General features: G+C 36.7%; 1 protein-coding gene across 2 annotated transcripts; it reads left to right on the forward strand.

Annotated features, from left to right (window-relative positions):
* Positions 1–4,511: 4,511 nt before the first annotated feature.
* LOC136261878 (titin-like) lies at positions 4,512–15,678 on the forward strand. Of its 2 annotated transcripts, none has more exons than XM_066055970.1 (8): positions 4,512–4,647; positions 6,783–7,067; positions 9,435–9,737; positions 9,804–9,886; positions 10,963–11,167; positions 11,494–11,784; positions 13,270–13,413; positions 15,213–15,678. In XM_066055970.1, exons 1-8 carry the CDS (start codon positions 4,563–4,565, stop codon positions 15,503–15,505), a joined length of 1,689 nt encoding a protein of 562 aa, XP_065912042.1. In that variant the 5' UTR covers positions 4,512–4,562; the 3' UTR covers positions 15,506–15,678. The 2 variants fall into 2 exon arrangements, with proteins under 2 accessions (XP_065912042.1, XP_065912049.1); XM_066055977.1 differs by having other exon boundaries at positions 11,494–11,775.
* Positions 15,679–17,594: the final 1,916 nt, after the last annotated feature.

Below are 17,594 nucleotides of genomic sequence, written 5' to 3' on the forward strand. Positions count from 1 at the left end.
CAATGATATCCTCTCATTTGCTTGATGGTTGTTCTCTAGGAAACTCTCTAAGGTAAGTGTGAGTTGAGGTGGTGGTAGTGTATCTAAATTGGTCTGTAGAGAAGGTACTAAGCTGTTAACTGACACAGTCCTTTGGCGCTTGGGTCCATTTTTTCCGTGCTTGTGAGGAGAGTTCTCTGGTGACATTTGTCGTTGCTGCTGTCGAATCAGTTTATTGGTTGTAAAAGCTGGATTGCTTTCTTGAATACTAATGGGAGGTGATTGTGGTGGAGGTGTGGTCATCTCCACATCTGTACCTGCTGCTGTAGTGGCTGTCTCTAGTTCAGATTGAAACTCATTGCTTGATGTTAGTATTAATGGTACTCCTGGTTGTACAAGCTGCAGAGTTGTCCCATGGTAACTCCGCTGTTGATCACCACAGTAAACAGCAGAATAACTCTGTAGCATGTCGAAGTTATCAATTGAGGCTACAGTAAAGTATGTAGTTGAAATTTTATCCCAGATTGCTGCCTGACGTCGAGCCGTAGCATGGTATGTCACGAATCTGTCATGGGTGTCTGGGGAACTGGAACATCCCAATCTGTTTAAAATTCTCATAAGTTTGCGAGATCCCCCACAAACTTCGATGGTATCTGCTACTATGTCGTAGATTGGTGGTGGTTTCTTAGGATTGGTACAAAACATTAATTGGCACAGGATAAAAAACAGTCGAATTTTCTTTGCATGTGAGGTAATGCTAGAAGTTTTACGTTCTCGAATGGTGTCAGTGATAAATGTTAAGAACTGTAGTAGTAACGGGTTCACATTGTTGAGACTATCATCAATACTGATTAAAAGTGATGGTGATAATTTGTTGATTTCTTCATGGATTAGGTCATTTATTATAACACTAGCTTCCTTTAGTGTGGTCTCTGTGTTAGGATGCTTACTTTGTGATTTATGATGATGTTTACTAGGTTCAAATGATGACACAAGCTGTGATGAACTGAGAGCCCAAGACAAGGCAACCAAGAGATCTGCCCCTCTTCGGTACAACACCGTACCAAATCTCATGTGTATACACTTGTGCATCATATAGGGATGGAGGTGAACAATAAGGTGATCTAGTAGCCACCGAGATGAAAATTGAATTATCCTTTCTCTCTCTTCTAGGTTGACCGACTTCACATCTTCACTATACTGGACTCCATAGGCTTCAAGGAATACTTGGCATACCCATGGCAGGAGAACAGCCTTTTGTGACAGTAAAGACTGGGCAACAAAAAGCACTGCAGTAAGAATTGCATTTGTTAGTTTATCGTCATCATGTTTTCTAATGGTGACCTCCCATGTTTCAATTTCTTTTTCTAGCATCTCATCTGTTCCATTCAGTTGGCATTCTATGGACTTGACTATGCTACTATGTGTGTTGTAGCAGCTTGTACATATTCTGTCACTTGGTCCTATGACTATCTCAGTACCAATTGTTTCTGTGAGGTACTGTGATATCAGTGTAGGATTGGGACTGTAGCGAATGAATTTTTGTCCATGTTTTGATGTAGCTCCACAAGATGAACATCTACTTGGGGAGTTAAACTGATGGTATACCTTGCTGTAACAAGCTGGACACAACAGAAATGGGATGTCATCAGCTACCTGCACTTCAAGGTGAGTCTTCAATGCAGTGATTGTGGCAAAAGCAGGCTTCATAAGTTTTTCATGAAATCTGTCATGACACTGTGGATGTATACAGCCTTTAGGAGAATTGTGAACTTCATTAGCCTTTTTCCATTTTGGTGTAAATGTGTTGTCATTATGGTGTCGTTTGGCTTCTACTAAATGTTTCTTACAAACATAGCTTTCATCTGGGGGGCATTTTCCAAGGTGTGTGTACACAAAATGCTTTTCAGCACTCCCCCAGTAACTGTACTTAGTCATTTGCTTACCATTACCTCTATCACCACATAGGGTGCAGCACTTCACACTGTCAGCTGGCTGAGAGCAAGTGGCAGATCTTTCCTTACTTGGAGAGTCCACTCCATCTGATGACTATTGTTAAATATTGTATTATCATGCTATTATTGTATAAATGTATAGTGGGTACTACAGCCATAGTGCACAAGTTTTTATTATTTTGTTATCTACACTAAACATTTCTCTACGCGTTTAGCATGATTACGAAGCCCCACATACTCTGAAACAAATTGTACCACACATGAAAACCACAATGTGATAAACTTACCATGTTTGCTGACCGCGTTGGAGCTTGTTGCTAAGGCAGTGCAGCTGCTAGATATCAGTGCATTGGGAAAGCTTAGTGACGTGTTGTTCCGTATATTAATGTAACTTGTCGTAAGACGTAGCCGTCGAAGCTAGCGAGCGCTGTTAATTTAGGTGGTGTCCACAGTGAAAAGCGTTTTGTTTTCCCGGCGAATAAAGACCGCGCAACTAAACCGAGGTAATAAAGCGTAATTTGTGACGGTTGCGTTTCGACTGAGAAGAACTATGGCATAAGGGCACACAGCAGTATTGTCCGCGCCAAGCCTTTTGCTTAGCAGTATAGTGGCGATGACCACCTCGAGAAACACCTGGTCTAGGACCCTGTTCAACTGAGTCGAGAATTGAGCTCGGAACTGACTTGTTTTCTTCGGTTGAATTCTCACACAAAAACGGCTGGGGAACTCCTTCGAAACACTTCTCAGATGTAGAATCAGATAAGACACAATTATACGCATCCATAACAAAATGCAGTCCGATTTCACTCTCACAAACACACAATTAATCCAACGAAACTATTAAAGTCCCCCAAATAGAGGTCGCCATTTATATTGTGACGTCATTTCGGAATTCAGCTATTAAATTCTACTTCTAGGTGTCACGTGGTCTTAATTTTTTTTCTTTTCTTAATTAAAATGTGTGTAAAATTGGGTCGGTCGCAACAACTTTTCAAATAGGTATGGCCTTGTACGGTTTGTTAGACATTGGAAGCCCTACATAGCTACACAAAGTTGGACTACGCCTCAGATGATTCGAACGTGGTACTGTAGCTGCCTACGTAGATTCTTAACCTAATTATAATACGGCAACTAGTCCGTACACTACGGTGCTATTTTGTTCCATTAATGAGGTTATGTATAACTATACCGAGCGAGCTATACGAACAATATTGCGCGGTTATTTGACCGACCAGCCTAATTTCAGTCGCAGTTGTTTTCGTACACTTACAACGTAGAGTTTCGGGATAAAACTTTTATGACAGCTATTCAGGCTTCTACTTAGCTACAGTAGCTGCTACTGCAATTCACATTTAATTAACGTTATTATATAGAGGTTATCCGTTTACGTCATTTTAAGTTAGTAACAGTTACTAGACACCATGTTTTTGAGGCAAAAATCAATGGGACCCAGGGCCGCCCACAGGGGGGGGGGGGGGGGGGGGCAACTGGGGCATTTTGCCCCGGGCCCCAGCCTGAAAGGGGCCCCAGGAGGCCCCACGAAGGGCCCCCTGAATACCTGTTTAAAAGATCGATATACTCTAATAGAGCAGTCAGATCTAAATACTCTAATAGAGCAGTCACAGTATTCTTCAGTGTAGCAAGCTCATAGATAAGGAGATATGGTTGGTGATGGGTAGTTATTGTCATTGCCAGCAGGTTGTGACCTTTTTTTTTTTTTTTTTTTTTTGGGTCTTCACCTTACAACTTGGGTGAAGGGCCCCACTTTAACTCTTTGCCCTGGGCCCCTTAATTTCTCTGGGCGGCCCTGATGGGACCCATGCAAAAAAATGACTCTTTTTCGATGTATCACAATTGAAGAAAGACTTGGAGGGAATCGCTACACCGAGTGAGTTACTAGCCAATTGAAGAGCGGGAATAAAGGGGACTGGTCGGTAAAAGCCAGCGAGCAGCTGGAGTTTAATGGCCCTGTTTCTTCCAGCTGCGAAGCGATATGACTAACTAACATAAGGCCAATGAAATTTGATTAGCTGTTTCGCGTCATCGCCCGCATGCTTTTGATACACCCGCATGGAATTTCATTATTGGTATTTCACATCGAAATGCTCTAATAGAACAGTCACTTTTATTCTAATAGAGCAATCAGCCATACTGTAATGGAAAAATCACTTGTTTAGGAGTTACAGAAATAACTGAATATTCTAGTAACGTACTTCAGCTATTTAATGCAAGAGTAATCAATGTAGATCTCACTGAATTTTGGCAGAAATCTTCATGTTTGGGATGTGTGTTGTGCTTTTGGAAAATAATGAATAATGAATAATAACCGCCCGCTCGCATCAAATTTTCAAAAATCTGAGCGAGAAACTGGTAATCAAGTTTCATTGGCCTAACAAATGTACCACAGCTTCCTTATTTTCACTAGCGCTCTTCGGTTTGTAATTCACTCTTGCTTGACGCATTAACGAAGATAACCTGTTATTATACGGAAAAATATTTAGTGTGACGTCAAATGGATAACCTCTATAGTTAACGTATCGTTAACTTTAGCTGCATATATATATATACTGTTAGTGACATAGTTTAAGTTGATAGCACTAGCTATACTGCACCTACGAAAGAGTGATCATGGATAACAAGCGTCTGGCATCATTATCATTGATAATACTGAGTATAAGTGCCATATCATACTCACAACCACCAATCTATGATCGTAAGTAGAACTATATTAACCATTATTATATTGGCTATAATTACACTATCTTGAACTAGAGAGAGAGGCGTCTTATTATACAGCATACACTACAAAATAGGATCAACTTTCAGGTGATTTCCAAAGCATTGGAAGGGCCATGGAAGAGCCATATGAATTTTTTGGAAAGGTGTGGAAATATGGCCCTTCTGGTGCCATTCCAATGACTTGGAAAGCACCTGAAAGTTGATCAGTTTTTTTTTGTAGTGATAAGTACCAGGGTCTAGACTCAGGGGTACCATGCAAGTTTTGAGGAGGCTGGCAAAATCATGAAGTAACCCTTTTACAAAAAGGAAGTTCATTAATTTTATTCTCTTCCAGCAGATGTTATTTCTGCACCAACCATGGCACTATTTAAGAAGAATCTCGATGATTTATGAAGAACAACAAGATATGGGCACTCTCAAAGGCCTGCGGCCTAGCTTGACAGTCTTGTACTGCCAAGCAATTTTTGTCCATTAATAATAATAATAATAATACACATAACGAGGTACCTTAAACTATACTATTGTATCAATGGTGATATTATTTTGTCTTCATATGGGCCAAATTTGTAAACTGCTTGTAAATATTGTACAATGCATGGGGATGGATCGGAGTGCCCTGAAATGTACTATAGGAAAACAGTGATGATTTCAAATTATTTAAAGTTGTATGTTCCATGCATACAGTAGAACTGAAACCATATATATAAGGGTTGTGTTTCTAATGTTACTTACTGCTACATAACTCATAGTCTGTTGAATACATAAAGTTAAAACACAACCACACCAGGGTGTTAATGTTTACATTTCAATAATTATGTTGAAATTTTGATTGGAGGCCTTATGTGGTTGTGAATAGCAAAATTTAAACTGATAGAATCATCTTGCATGCATGAACAGTATAGCTATCCACTACAGATATATTAATAATTTTTGTGCAGTTTTGCAGGGTAATATCCCTTTGAAACAAGCTACATAGCTATATCCAGTAAGATGAGGTTCTTTGCCCCTCGAGCTCCTTACAGCAAATAAGGCAGTGTGCTGGAAAACAGTGTTGTAAATTATTAGTATATGTATTTACTAATACTTTTTAGCTGAAAACTATAGTAGTTTGGTGTCAAATTAATATTGTGGAAATCTTACCAATGTACTTTCAAGCACATAATACACCAACCCAAGATCTACATACAGCACGCAAACAATCATACTTAGTTACATCAATTAGTCTACAGTATATCTGAGATTTTATACATACTATGTATTAGTGTGCATAAAGTCCATCCTATACCCTAACCTGCAACCTGCATAGGCTATAGCTTGTCAATCCCATGTCACAGACAACATATTGAAGGGACCACTCATAAAGCATCCTTTTGAAAAGATAATAAATGTGCAGCACTAACTATAGAAATAAATTTTCCTAGCATCCCTGCCAAGGACAGTCATCTGTAGGAATGCTAATCCTATTACTATTTTCATCAGTGCCTGCATGTATTTCACTGCCACATGTATTTCCCCATAATAAAGATTTAACTATTGCTATAGTCCTCTGGTCTCTGTGAGTCATTACACAATATTTTTATACCCTGGAATGGAAGTCATATGGGAATGCTGCTTACCTTAATTGTACCATAATTGTTTATTTGTAAATCACTGCATGTACATTAATAACAATATTGACCCACACCAATTTGTGAAATTTTGTATTATCAGTACACTTGTATAGTCTTCCTCACTAAAATGCACTACCAGATACAGTGCATGAAATTTCCATGAAAATAACCATAAAATACCCATGAAAATATCTATGGTTTATACCATAAATATTAACATTTTATGGGTACTGCACCCATGAAATCTCTGCAATGCCATGAAATTACCGTGATAATCTGATCAATAGATGTACTTCGTGGCCCATGAAACAACCCATGGTATAACATGAATTGACTTTCACAGTACATTTCATAGGGGAGATTTAACATTTCATGGAAACATCATAGATGTTTCATGGCATACTTCTCTGGTAGTGATGTATTATTAGTGTGCAAACCATTGTAGCTATATGTACAGTATACTGTATACAAATTACTATTTTTCTTTGTTTGTTAATAGTTATCCAGCAACCAGTTGATGCTATAACTCTTCCAGGAGAAATGGTTTTACTACAGTGTGTGTTTGTTGATGATAGATCTCTGTTAGTCAGTTCAGAATGGTATAGAAATGGTGAATCAACTGTGGGCCTGCAAAGACATTCTGAGTTCCATAACCCTGGCACTACTATCACCATTGGACTTCAGATAGAGAACGTAATGAGAGCAGATGATGGGGCTGTGTATCACTGCTCACCAGTTGGTCGACCAGATATTACTAGTAAATTGGTGTCCATTACTGTTGCAGGTACAGCATTAAATGGTAGTATTTATATACAATTTTCCAGGCCTGTATAGAGTTCAAAATATCATTCTCTTGCAGCACAAGTCTACCATTAAATGGTCCACTCCACTAGTAGAAAATTGAATGGAGCAGTTTAATATTCTAATATATTACAGTAAAACCAATTGAAAGACATTGAAGTAACAATAAGCTCCCTGACTACTTTCTTCATCCATGCTTCGACTACATAGCATATTATATGGAGTATTTTAATTTGGCCATACATAATGCTTTACTTTAAGCATTATAGGCACAAAAGTATCTTATATCCTAAAGGTGGCTACTATTACGTTTTAATATCTTTCTTACAGTAATTTCATCCACTTCTAGTGTTAACCAGTGTAAGTACACTACGTTTGAGTTATCAATTGATACTATAGGGTACATGTAGGTGTACATTCACTAAAAGAACTTGAATTAGTGAAACAAGTTAAAGATGTGACAATAGAAATTACAAAATGTGTGAATTTTCATAATACAATGTGATTGTGATTTGTTCAATGCCAATTGCAAATTAAAGTTGGTAATTTGCATATCTGGTTTCATGTAGCTACACTCTACTATTAAATCTCTTCTTTTTTAGCTCATGAACCCATGCATCGTGTTTCAGGTGTTTGTATAATATCCCCAGTATGTGAATGGGTCTGGGAAAACTGGTCTTATTGCCCATGATAGCAGATTTGATTTTTCACTAAGAACACAAAGCTACATGAATAAACTATCAAATTTCACAATCAAAATCAGCTATATAGACTTGAGTGAGTGGTCTACTTTTACGGGCCACTTAGTGTTGAACCATACCAGCGGTATAGGGCGTTAATGGTCCAGGAGCTCAGGGATGGTTGTACATATGTGGCTGTACATGTTGAATAAAAACCTGTGCTGTAAATATTCTTTTAGTCAGTTTTGATAGGCCCATAATTTGTCCCAATTCATTCCTGTGTATTTCCCTTTCATTTTGTAAACAACCTTTTGCCCTCTTCTCCACCCTCACTCACACCCCTAGTGGAGCTCACCTGATATATAGTCAACATTGAATTAAAAACACCTAAAATGGTAGGAAGCTTAGCTGTTGGCTACTTGTACAGTGGATGCTCTGAAATATACTGCAGGGAATTGCAGTGTAGTGCAAAAAATGTGAAAATTTGGTACAAATACAGTAGAATCAACTATTGGCAAGCTACAACACACTAAACACTGTACATAATACCGGAATTTCTCAAGACTTTTAAATAAGACCAGATTTCCCAAACTAGGTCACATATTTCTTTCTGTTAAAAATAGTATTAAGGTTACTGTTTGGTTTTCAGGAATATATCTCATTCTCATAGTTTGCAACAAGTGAGTGTTATATCACATGTGATAAATCATTAATGAGGCCTGGTTATGTGGTGATCTATCATCTGCAACAATACTGTACAGTATCACTATACAGCAGAACTATAGTATGTTCACGTTGAGCTGAATCCTGAAAAACAGCTAAAAATTAAAAGTGGATTTTTTTCTCAACAGAGTTAACATTTCAGCCAACCAGATGATTAGTGGTAACAGCAAAGGTGTCAACAACAGACACATGCGGTTTGGCTCCATTACAAGTTTGGGAAAGGGCTGTAACGGACATAGTACTTATATGGCTTCCCCACAGGAAATGTATTGTGAAAATTTTTATTCGCCGTAAATATTATGTCAAACATTTGAATAAAAAGATTTTGAAACATTTTTAGTGGGTCAAGCAGTACTACAAATTAGCCAAATTTCCAGATCGTGTGTAATTGCATCCATGAGTTATTAAATGTTTTTGAGGATTCAGCTCAACGTGAACATACTATAAGTAAAGGTATCCACTTCCTTTACACTATATACTGTAGCTTAAGTGCTTAACTTTGATAAGCTACAGCTACTGTTTTTTTTCTACCTGTAAGGAAAAGTGTGGAAATGAAAAGTTTGACTTGTCTAGTCATAATAGCTTTTTTGCATGAGGGAAGATGACAACAAGAAAGCATTGGAGATATAGCTGAAGACAGGCACAATAGTAGAAATTTGTCCAACCTCAAGCAGAATGCTACACATGAGTTAATATTTGTCACATTAAATGAATGGTACAGTGGCCCTCGGACTTTTCAGTTGTGGTCAGATCAGGCAGTAGACAGAATACTGAAACATGTTTTGGTGGATTTTTTCTCTTTGCATGCTGCAAAGTGGATTTACTAGGTCATCAATTGTTTTACTGATAGTTCTCTTCTTGACATGTAAAGAGCATTAAGTCTTTCATATATAGTGTAAATCTTCATTGTTTTTAATTTTTACTTTGTACCAACATTATTTGTGCAGATGTTCCTGAGTTTCCACAAAATGAAAGTATGATTTCAGCCATCAGTGCTACATACTCTACCATTACTATACAATGGGAACCAGCAACAACTCTACCTATTGCTGAAGTTAACAGATACATCATTCATGTCTACGATTACAATGGTTTGAATGGAGTTTATACTATCAATGACGGAAACACATTAAACTTTACAATCGATGAACTACAATCCTCAACTCTGTACTATATCAACATAGTTGCCATCAATGTCATAGGGCAAAGCTCTCCTACCACTAACACCAGTGTATCTACCAAAACATTCAGTAAGCATGTTAAATCTGTATAATTATAAAGTTAAAAGATGTGTGGTAATAACAATTCATTTATAGTGTTGCCATCTCCACCAACAAGTGTTGATGTATGTGTGTCATTTGATAGGGAAAACAATCCTACTCTGCACGTTGAGTGGCAAGTGAGCATTATACAGTATAATGCATGTACACATAGCCAAATAACTGTCAAAAGCATATTTGACTGGGTCTGTGAAAATAGTGTATGTGGGCACATTCAATTTCCCTAATTGTTTTAACTTACATGGCTCATAAATTTTGATACCATCAAGCTATAGTCCACAATTTTCAACATCTATTAACCACTTATTTGGCATTACAGTATAATACAAATTACAGAATACAGATGTTCTACTTGCAGTACTAAAGTATGACCTGTTATGCGATAGAGTGTAGTTTGTGCCCACATGCCCTGTTTTTGCAGGCCTGGTCACATACTTGAAGTATTTACATCACAAAGATACAGTAATAAAGTTATTAGTACTGTATTAAAGCCATACAATTGTATACAGGAAAAATAGTCATGTTGAATTCCTTGCATCTATTACAAATCATATTACTCAGCCCACTGATGTTATTCAACATACTGTACATAATAATTATTGACAAGTATATACTGTACTAATTGGAGTAAGTGTACTATACAGCACATAACTTAATCACATGCGTGGTTCTGTTAACTACACCTACGTGTATTATTATATTGTTAAGCTAAATCTAAAATAATTATGTCCTTATACCTGTACCATGTAGCTAGCAGCGAAAGGCTTATTATTTTCTAATTGAAGTACAGTATTCTGTGAAAACATCAGCTTTTTCTCACTATATATTCACTAGTGAATTTCTTTAAAAGTATATAGAATACTGTCAACAGTGCATGTACTTGGTCTGATATACAGTGTAATTTATTTGTTGCCATATATGTGAAGTTAAATTAATTGAACTAATGTTACTAGATACCTGTAGTACAAAGTATGTAGTTTAAAATACAAGTTGCTGAATTATTTATTTTATGTATGCACATGTATCATATATTATACATCGCAAGCAAGATATGTATAATTAGTTTCTGTTGTTGTTATTGGTCTTTTGGTACACCATGACATTTGGACAAAAAAAAATGGTTTTGTGCAAACTGTAATAATACCAGCTTCTGGGTGATCTACTGTAGCTCATATAATTATCTCTTTATATGTAGGCACCATCAACAGATCTTGATCAAGACAATCGATATTATATACATTATGGAAGAAACACTAACACCACAAAGCATAGAGTGCTGACTAGCTTAACCAATGCAACTATACATATTAGTAGAGTTGATATAAATGAAACTTTTGTAGTACAAATCTCCACGGTCAATTCAAATGTGGAAAGTGTATTGACAACTCCTGTTATACAATGTGCGTAAGACACTATATGAAACAGTACAGCTGTAGTTAACAATGTTACACTGCAAACGGTTGCTTCTGCAATTTCCAGTGTATGGTTTGAAAAAATTCCATGCTTGACTCTTTTATATTTCTTTTCATGCACATGGATTTTATTGTAATAGTGTATTTGGACCACATTATTACAACTTGCAACTCACTCTTATGAAAAGCTTAGGTGTAGTAATCAACTACTGATAATACTGGTTTTTGCAGAGACAGTCAGACACAAATACAGTGTACAGTATAATAATAATTATAGCAATTGAAATAAATAGTATTGTTTAATATATATACAGATATCAACCCACTTCACTCAGTTGAACAACTTCATGTGACCTCATCTTCAACAATACTGCAATGTCAACTTGCTTGTATGACAAGTGGTCTGCAATGTGGGATAGTGTCATTATTAACAAACTTTGAAGAAGTACCACTAATAGATGTGCATCAGATAGGACAACACCAACTGCTACTTCAAGGGTTAAAAAGCTCCACCATTTATGACTACTGTGTATCAGCCTTTGATACTGTCACCAGTAATACTATTGGCTTTCAGCTTTGTGGAAAAGTTGAAACAGGTCAGAAAGGTAATTTTTTTGCTGTGCGATTACTAAAATTAGCATCTGTAATATTTTATTGGTATATACAGATATCTTGAATAAATGTATATTGTTTTAGCACTACAAAGAGTATGTCACTATAGTGTACCTGTGTTGTTAACCATATTAACACATTGCCAAATTATACTGCACAATGCATGAAGTTATCTGCCAAAAATATGATATGAATATGTTTATGTAAAAGTGCTGTGATTAGGGACCCGCCGATTATGCTGGCATAATTTTGAGCATAATAGGTACCTAAAAGCATTGAGCATAATGCCAGCATAATAGGTTAAATATTTGTACGATAGTGTAAATTCTTGTTGGAAAATGACAATTGCAAAATAAGATCGATATACTCTAATAGAGCAGTCAGTAACTCTAATAGAACAATCATCAAACTGACTGTTCTATTAGAGTATAACGATCTTTTCTCTTACATGCAGCAAGAATTTATTATTTGTGCTCCAGCCACTCATTTTTTTCTTTCTATACAGTGTTAAACTAGTAGCAAAGCATATGAACTAAGGCATGAACATTGAGCATAATCGAGCATAATAGGTAAATATTGAGCATTAATTTAAGCATAATAGGTGAATTTTTGAGCAGTGCAGCATAGCATAATAGGTAAAATTATGAGCATAATCGGCGGGTCGCTAGCTGTGATACTAGCACATTAGTATACTGTAATCTAAATTCTGTGCTACTGTATTCTGTATAACGTTTACATAATAAATATGATGCCATTAAGAATACAACTGTAAAGTTTATATCTACAATTATCTACAGAGCTACATGTATAACAAAAAGAATAATTTAAAGTTTAAAATGAAACAAGTTTGATTAGGGATCATAGAACACAAAAAATAAAGAAGGTTGCCTACACCTGATCTAACCACTTGGCTATGCTGCACACATGCACATGCATACAGTACTGTACAATCATACTACACACACACATACACATGCATACAGTACTGTACAATCATACTACACACACACATGCACATGAATCTGACAGAATATATACATGACATTTTATCCCTACTCCAGTCAATGTCCATGACTGAATTAGGAATTAAATGTTAGGCACTAGTATATCCTCAGGTGTAGGTAACCTCCTTTGTTTCACTACCTTGTATTTCTAAATATATTTCCTAAGTTTTCCTTGTATTTGTTCCATAAAATATTTTAAAATATTCATAGCAGTAAAAAAAAATCCCTAAAACCAATTTATGACTGTTGGGTATTTAAAAACACAAAAAAGAAATGAAATACATAAAAAGAAGTGACCAAAAAATGTTGCAATTAATGCTGATAAATTTAATAATGCAGCCATTTTAAAGCTTACATCATTGCAGCTATTCCGTGGTGTCACAGTTGATTTCACAACTGAGATTTTGCAGGTTGCACCTTTTTGCATCTTGGCTGTTTTGCATGGATTTAATATTTATTTATCTATCTAAACAGGCAACTCAAGTAGCAGTGGTAGCAGTTCAACAGATATTAATCCAGGAGCAATGATTGGAGGATTTTGTGGAGCCATTGTGGTAGGAGTTATGATGATATTCATCCTATCCTACTGGTGTTGGAGTTTAAAGAATGACAAAATCAGTAGGTGACCATATATTCATGGTGTAAATCATGCTCCTGTAGTTTTGTAAAGTAGTAGCTAGTACCATTACATAATAATATGTGACTGGGCCTGCAAAAATAGGGTATGTGGGCACATGATTTTTGCCTACTTTTTCAAACTTCCATCACTCATACTGTAACATTTTATACAGTACCATTATGCTATTGCAATTCAAATTTCTGCTCTTAGTAAACATACAATTGGCTTTTTGATGGAAGTTACAGGATGCAAATATTCTGTTCCGGTACTGAGATATGACCAGTAATGTGACAAGGTGTAGTTTGTGCCCACATGCCCTGTTTTTGCAGGCCCTGTCACATAATCATTTATATTACACACAAATCACATTTTGGATCACTTTCTGATTCACCTTATTATTACAGTACCTAAGTTAAGTTGTCTTAAAATCTCTAATTCTGTTTATTAGGTTAAGTAATAGAAAGGCTGCAGCACAAGTTGCTGTCAGACAGTTGGTGCTGATCACTGTAAAGTTTACTTATATTGCATGGTATGGTTGCCTTGTGCAAAGTCTAGCACCTGACTACAGCTGTAAATAAGTACAAGTACAGTGTGTGCAATTAAGCAAGTGTTTTTGCTTATGCCATCAATGAGACTTAGTTTTGCACAGTTTATTATTTTTTAATGCAAAGGTTTCTATTAGCTGGTCTTATGACCTGCAGACTGCTTATAATCTATGTATACAGTTTTCTATATCTAACTCTTGCACTTTTGCTTGAAAAATAATAATTATACAACTGATGCTGTTGTTTGGTGAATACCTGTTGTCTGAGTGTCCACTCTATGGTGGATCCCTAAACTGAAAAATCTGAAGTCTCAACATTTCTAATCCATCAGATACTAGCTCTCAAAAGTTTGTATACGTTTTCTGGGAAGCATATGATTCAGTAAGCTGGGCAGGACACTGTGTTAGTTAGCATAGGCAATTCTAAGGGGGGGCATTCCCCCCCCTGCTGATAAACAACTTTTTTTAAATCTTGGGGAAAAGTTGCAGTATAATATTTATTTAGCATTGTTATTTTTAGTATTTTTCATGTTTTAAGCATAAATTTTAAGCCTTTAAATTGCAAAAATCCTGCAGCTTCTCCCCAGATCCCCCCCTCCCACTTGACATTCTACTTTACTATATACCGTATGAGCAGAAATTTTGGCGTGGAATTAAAATTGGCAAAATGGCGGATGCTCACAAAATCGCCAAATTAAAATCTCGCCATTAGTGTTTCTAATATTTTAACCGATTAAACAGGTAAAAGATCAAGCAAAAAGCAAGGTAGTGTATGCCTATCTAGATCGATGTACTACTGGAGGTCAGCCAGCGGGTTAATCATCTTTGTAAACGAGACCAGCTACACAATTTCCTACCACGCGGGTTCGCATGCAGGACTCTACGTTGCATTTCGTCAAATTAAACTCTCGCTAAATGAAAATTAATAAGCAAACGCCAAATATTCTGCTCGCCAAAATTTCTGCTTATACGGTATTGCAGCTAAACAACGATAGTCATGTTGTTCCTTACTTACTGTACCTCTCCAGGTCAGGTCCAGAAATCGTCACTTTTCGTTAGTGTCCTGTTTTTGTGACAGTTGACGTATTTTTTATAATTTCTCAGCTACACTGTATAGTGAGACAACTCATTAACCACCAATTCTTACATACACTGTATGTATACTGACACTACCCATCAGTGATAACTCATGCGCAGCCTTTAGTTAGTGTTTGCACATGTAGTAAAGTATGTATCTTCTTCACCCCTTCACAGCTCATGATCAGCCTCCAGTATCTGATGAAGTAAAAATGGATACTAATTCAGCCTATGCAGTGTCAGCAGCTGAAGCTGGCCCAGCGTATAAAGATCTCACAGCTCGTGGTTACCCAGTAACAATAAATGATATACCTCCACCATATGAAACTGCACAGCCTAACAAAGTACAAATGGACACCAATCCAGCCTATGTAGCATCAGCAGCAGAAAAGATGGAAGATGACCCAACATATAAAGGTAGAACAGGGAGAAAAGCTGAAATTGGTGATGAAGGTGACTACTCTTGCTGATTAACTGACAATCATTTCTATTGTGTACTATAGTAAAGCTCCTGTGCTTTCTGAGAGAATATATATGTACTCACTAAATTTGCATAACCCACACAATCACACGTATTATGTACCACTTTAGGGGAAAGCCAGTGCATGTAAATATAGTATGCATATTGATTCAGGAATGTAAAAACAAGATATTATTATACACATTGTAAAATCAGTGTGTATATCTTGTTAAAGCAGTTATCTCATTGACAAGATACTGCATAGTTAAGTATGTGTTTATTTGTTATACACATTCCGAGAAATCCTCAGACGTCCTTTGCTGTAGAAATTATATGCATAGTTACACACCTTGAACTCTCCCAAACTGCAATAAGAAATAAGCATTAGTAATGATGAGACTGCATGTGTGAGGCTGTTAGAACTTCACCTTGGCTTCTCATGATGACGAACCAGTGACCAGTCAGTGGGAGGTCTACTGTATATACTATCTAATCCAAAACAGCCAAGCTGTAAAAAAAAGAGTGCGGCCCTCAAAAAGGCTATGGTGAAAAAAGATGTGAAATCCAAGGTGGTGGCCAAGAAATGGCTGTGATGGTAGGTTAATGGTAAAAAATTTAATAACGACAATTCAGGTAAATTTTGTGCTAAGACCAAGCAGCACCAAAATTCACCCGAATTGTTGTTATTAAAATTTTTACCATTAACCTACCATCACAGCCATTTCTTGGCCGCCACCTTGGATTTCACATCTTTTTTCACCATAGCCTTTTTGAGTGCCGCATTCTTTTTTTACAGCTTGGCTGTTTTGTATTAAATAGTATATAGCATACAGTACTGTATTCGGACATCTAATTAGAGTATATTAGTGGTTTTCTGCAAAACTCAAGAAAGTATACTTTGGTGGGATTTTATTCTGAGGTAGACAACATCTTTACAATAGAGAAAAAGGAAGACAAAAGTACTGTACATATTCATTATTCTTGCATTAGGGGTGCTGCAATTAACAACCTACCCCCTTGTCTATGTGGCATTTTCTTAATAGTGAATAAATGAAGTCCATGTGTTGTGAGCAGTAACATGGTACAAAGCATCTGACAGTTAATCAATTGGTAATTAGTTAACTTTGTAAATCCACGAAGCTCATTCAAAGCTATGGATTGGTTTGAACACATGTTGGACTTTACTGCACCCAAATTGATTGCAGGAAATGAAAACCGTGATCCTTCCTACTGTACAGTAATGTTTCACTGCATCAAGGTATCATACAACCAAGTACACCTAGTGGGGGTGTGGGACAGACAAGTGTGCATTTTACAGGAATCAAAAAAAACTGTTGTCACACATCCGTAGCTCAATAGTTCCTAAATAGAATTATTCAATGTTGTTATGAAAACTCCTTCTGGGTGTGGCACTTTGTAATCCAAATTTGAGGTGAATCTATGTAGCCATCACTGAGATACTGTATACAACTTCAAAGCTTCATTTCATTTTCTTCATATTTTTGTCTTAGCACCACTTAGAAAAAGTTGCTATAACTTGTGCATGCTTCAGTCAATTTATTTCAAATTTGCAGGGCATTATGTATATGTTAAAGCATTGCCACGACTGCTATATGAAAAATAAAGCACAAGGCATGCGGCCGAGATGCTAATAAAACACTCGGCTTTGCCTCGTGCTTTATTAGCATCAAGGCCAAACATCAAGTGCTTTAATTTTTCATATAGCACGAGCAAGGTAATGCTTTAAATGATTTATGGAACTTTCTAGCTGTGTAGCTTCACCATATACTAGGACTCGTAATTAACATGCATAGCATGGCTTATTAGTGGCCTGAATGCACACAAACTAAAGTAACTCATACGTAGTTCACCACAATAGACATTTATCGCGTATTTTGGCAGGTTATGGTCATGTGCACAACCCACAATTGATTCTGTTGTGACACATGGTGAAGTATTTCCATGATATCTCCAGGACTTGTCCGTTTATATTAACAAACATAACACCAAAGTTACCTTCTCCCACCAATAATCGAAGCTTATAGGTATGTCTATAAAAGCAATCCAGTGGTAGAACTTGTATTGGCTGGGGTGAATGG

This window comes from Dysidea avara, chromosome 1 (genome assembly GCF_963678975.1).
Source record: "Dysidea avara chromosome 1, odDysAvar1.4, whole genome shotgun sequence".
Classification (NCBI taxonomy): Eukaryota; Metazoa; Porifera; class Demospongiae; order Dictyoceratida; family Dysideidae; genus Dysidea; species Dysidea avara.

Bases quoted from the DNA above. Each gene is read 5' to 3' on its own strand.
- LOC136261878 (XM_066055970.1), top strand. From the start codon at position 4,563: ATGGATAACAAGCGTCTGGCATCATTATCATTGATAATACTGAGTATA. The intron at 4,648-6,782 runs GTAAGTAGAACT...GTTTGTTAATAG, and splicing joins ACAACCACCAATCTATGATC to TTATCCAGCAACCAGTTGAT. The intron at 9,738-9,803 runs GTAAGCATGTTA...ATTCATTTATAG, and splicing joins TGTATCTACCAAAACATTCA to TGTTGCCATCTCCACCAACA.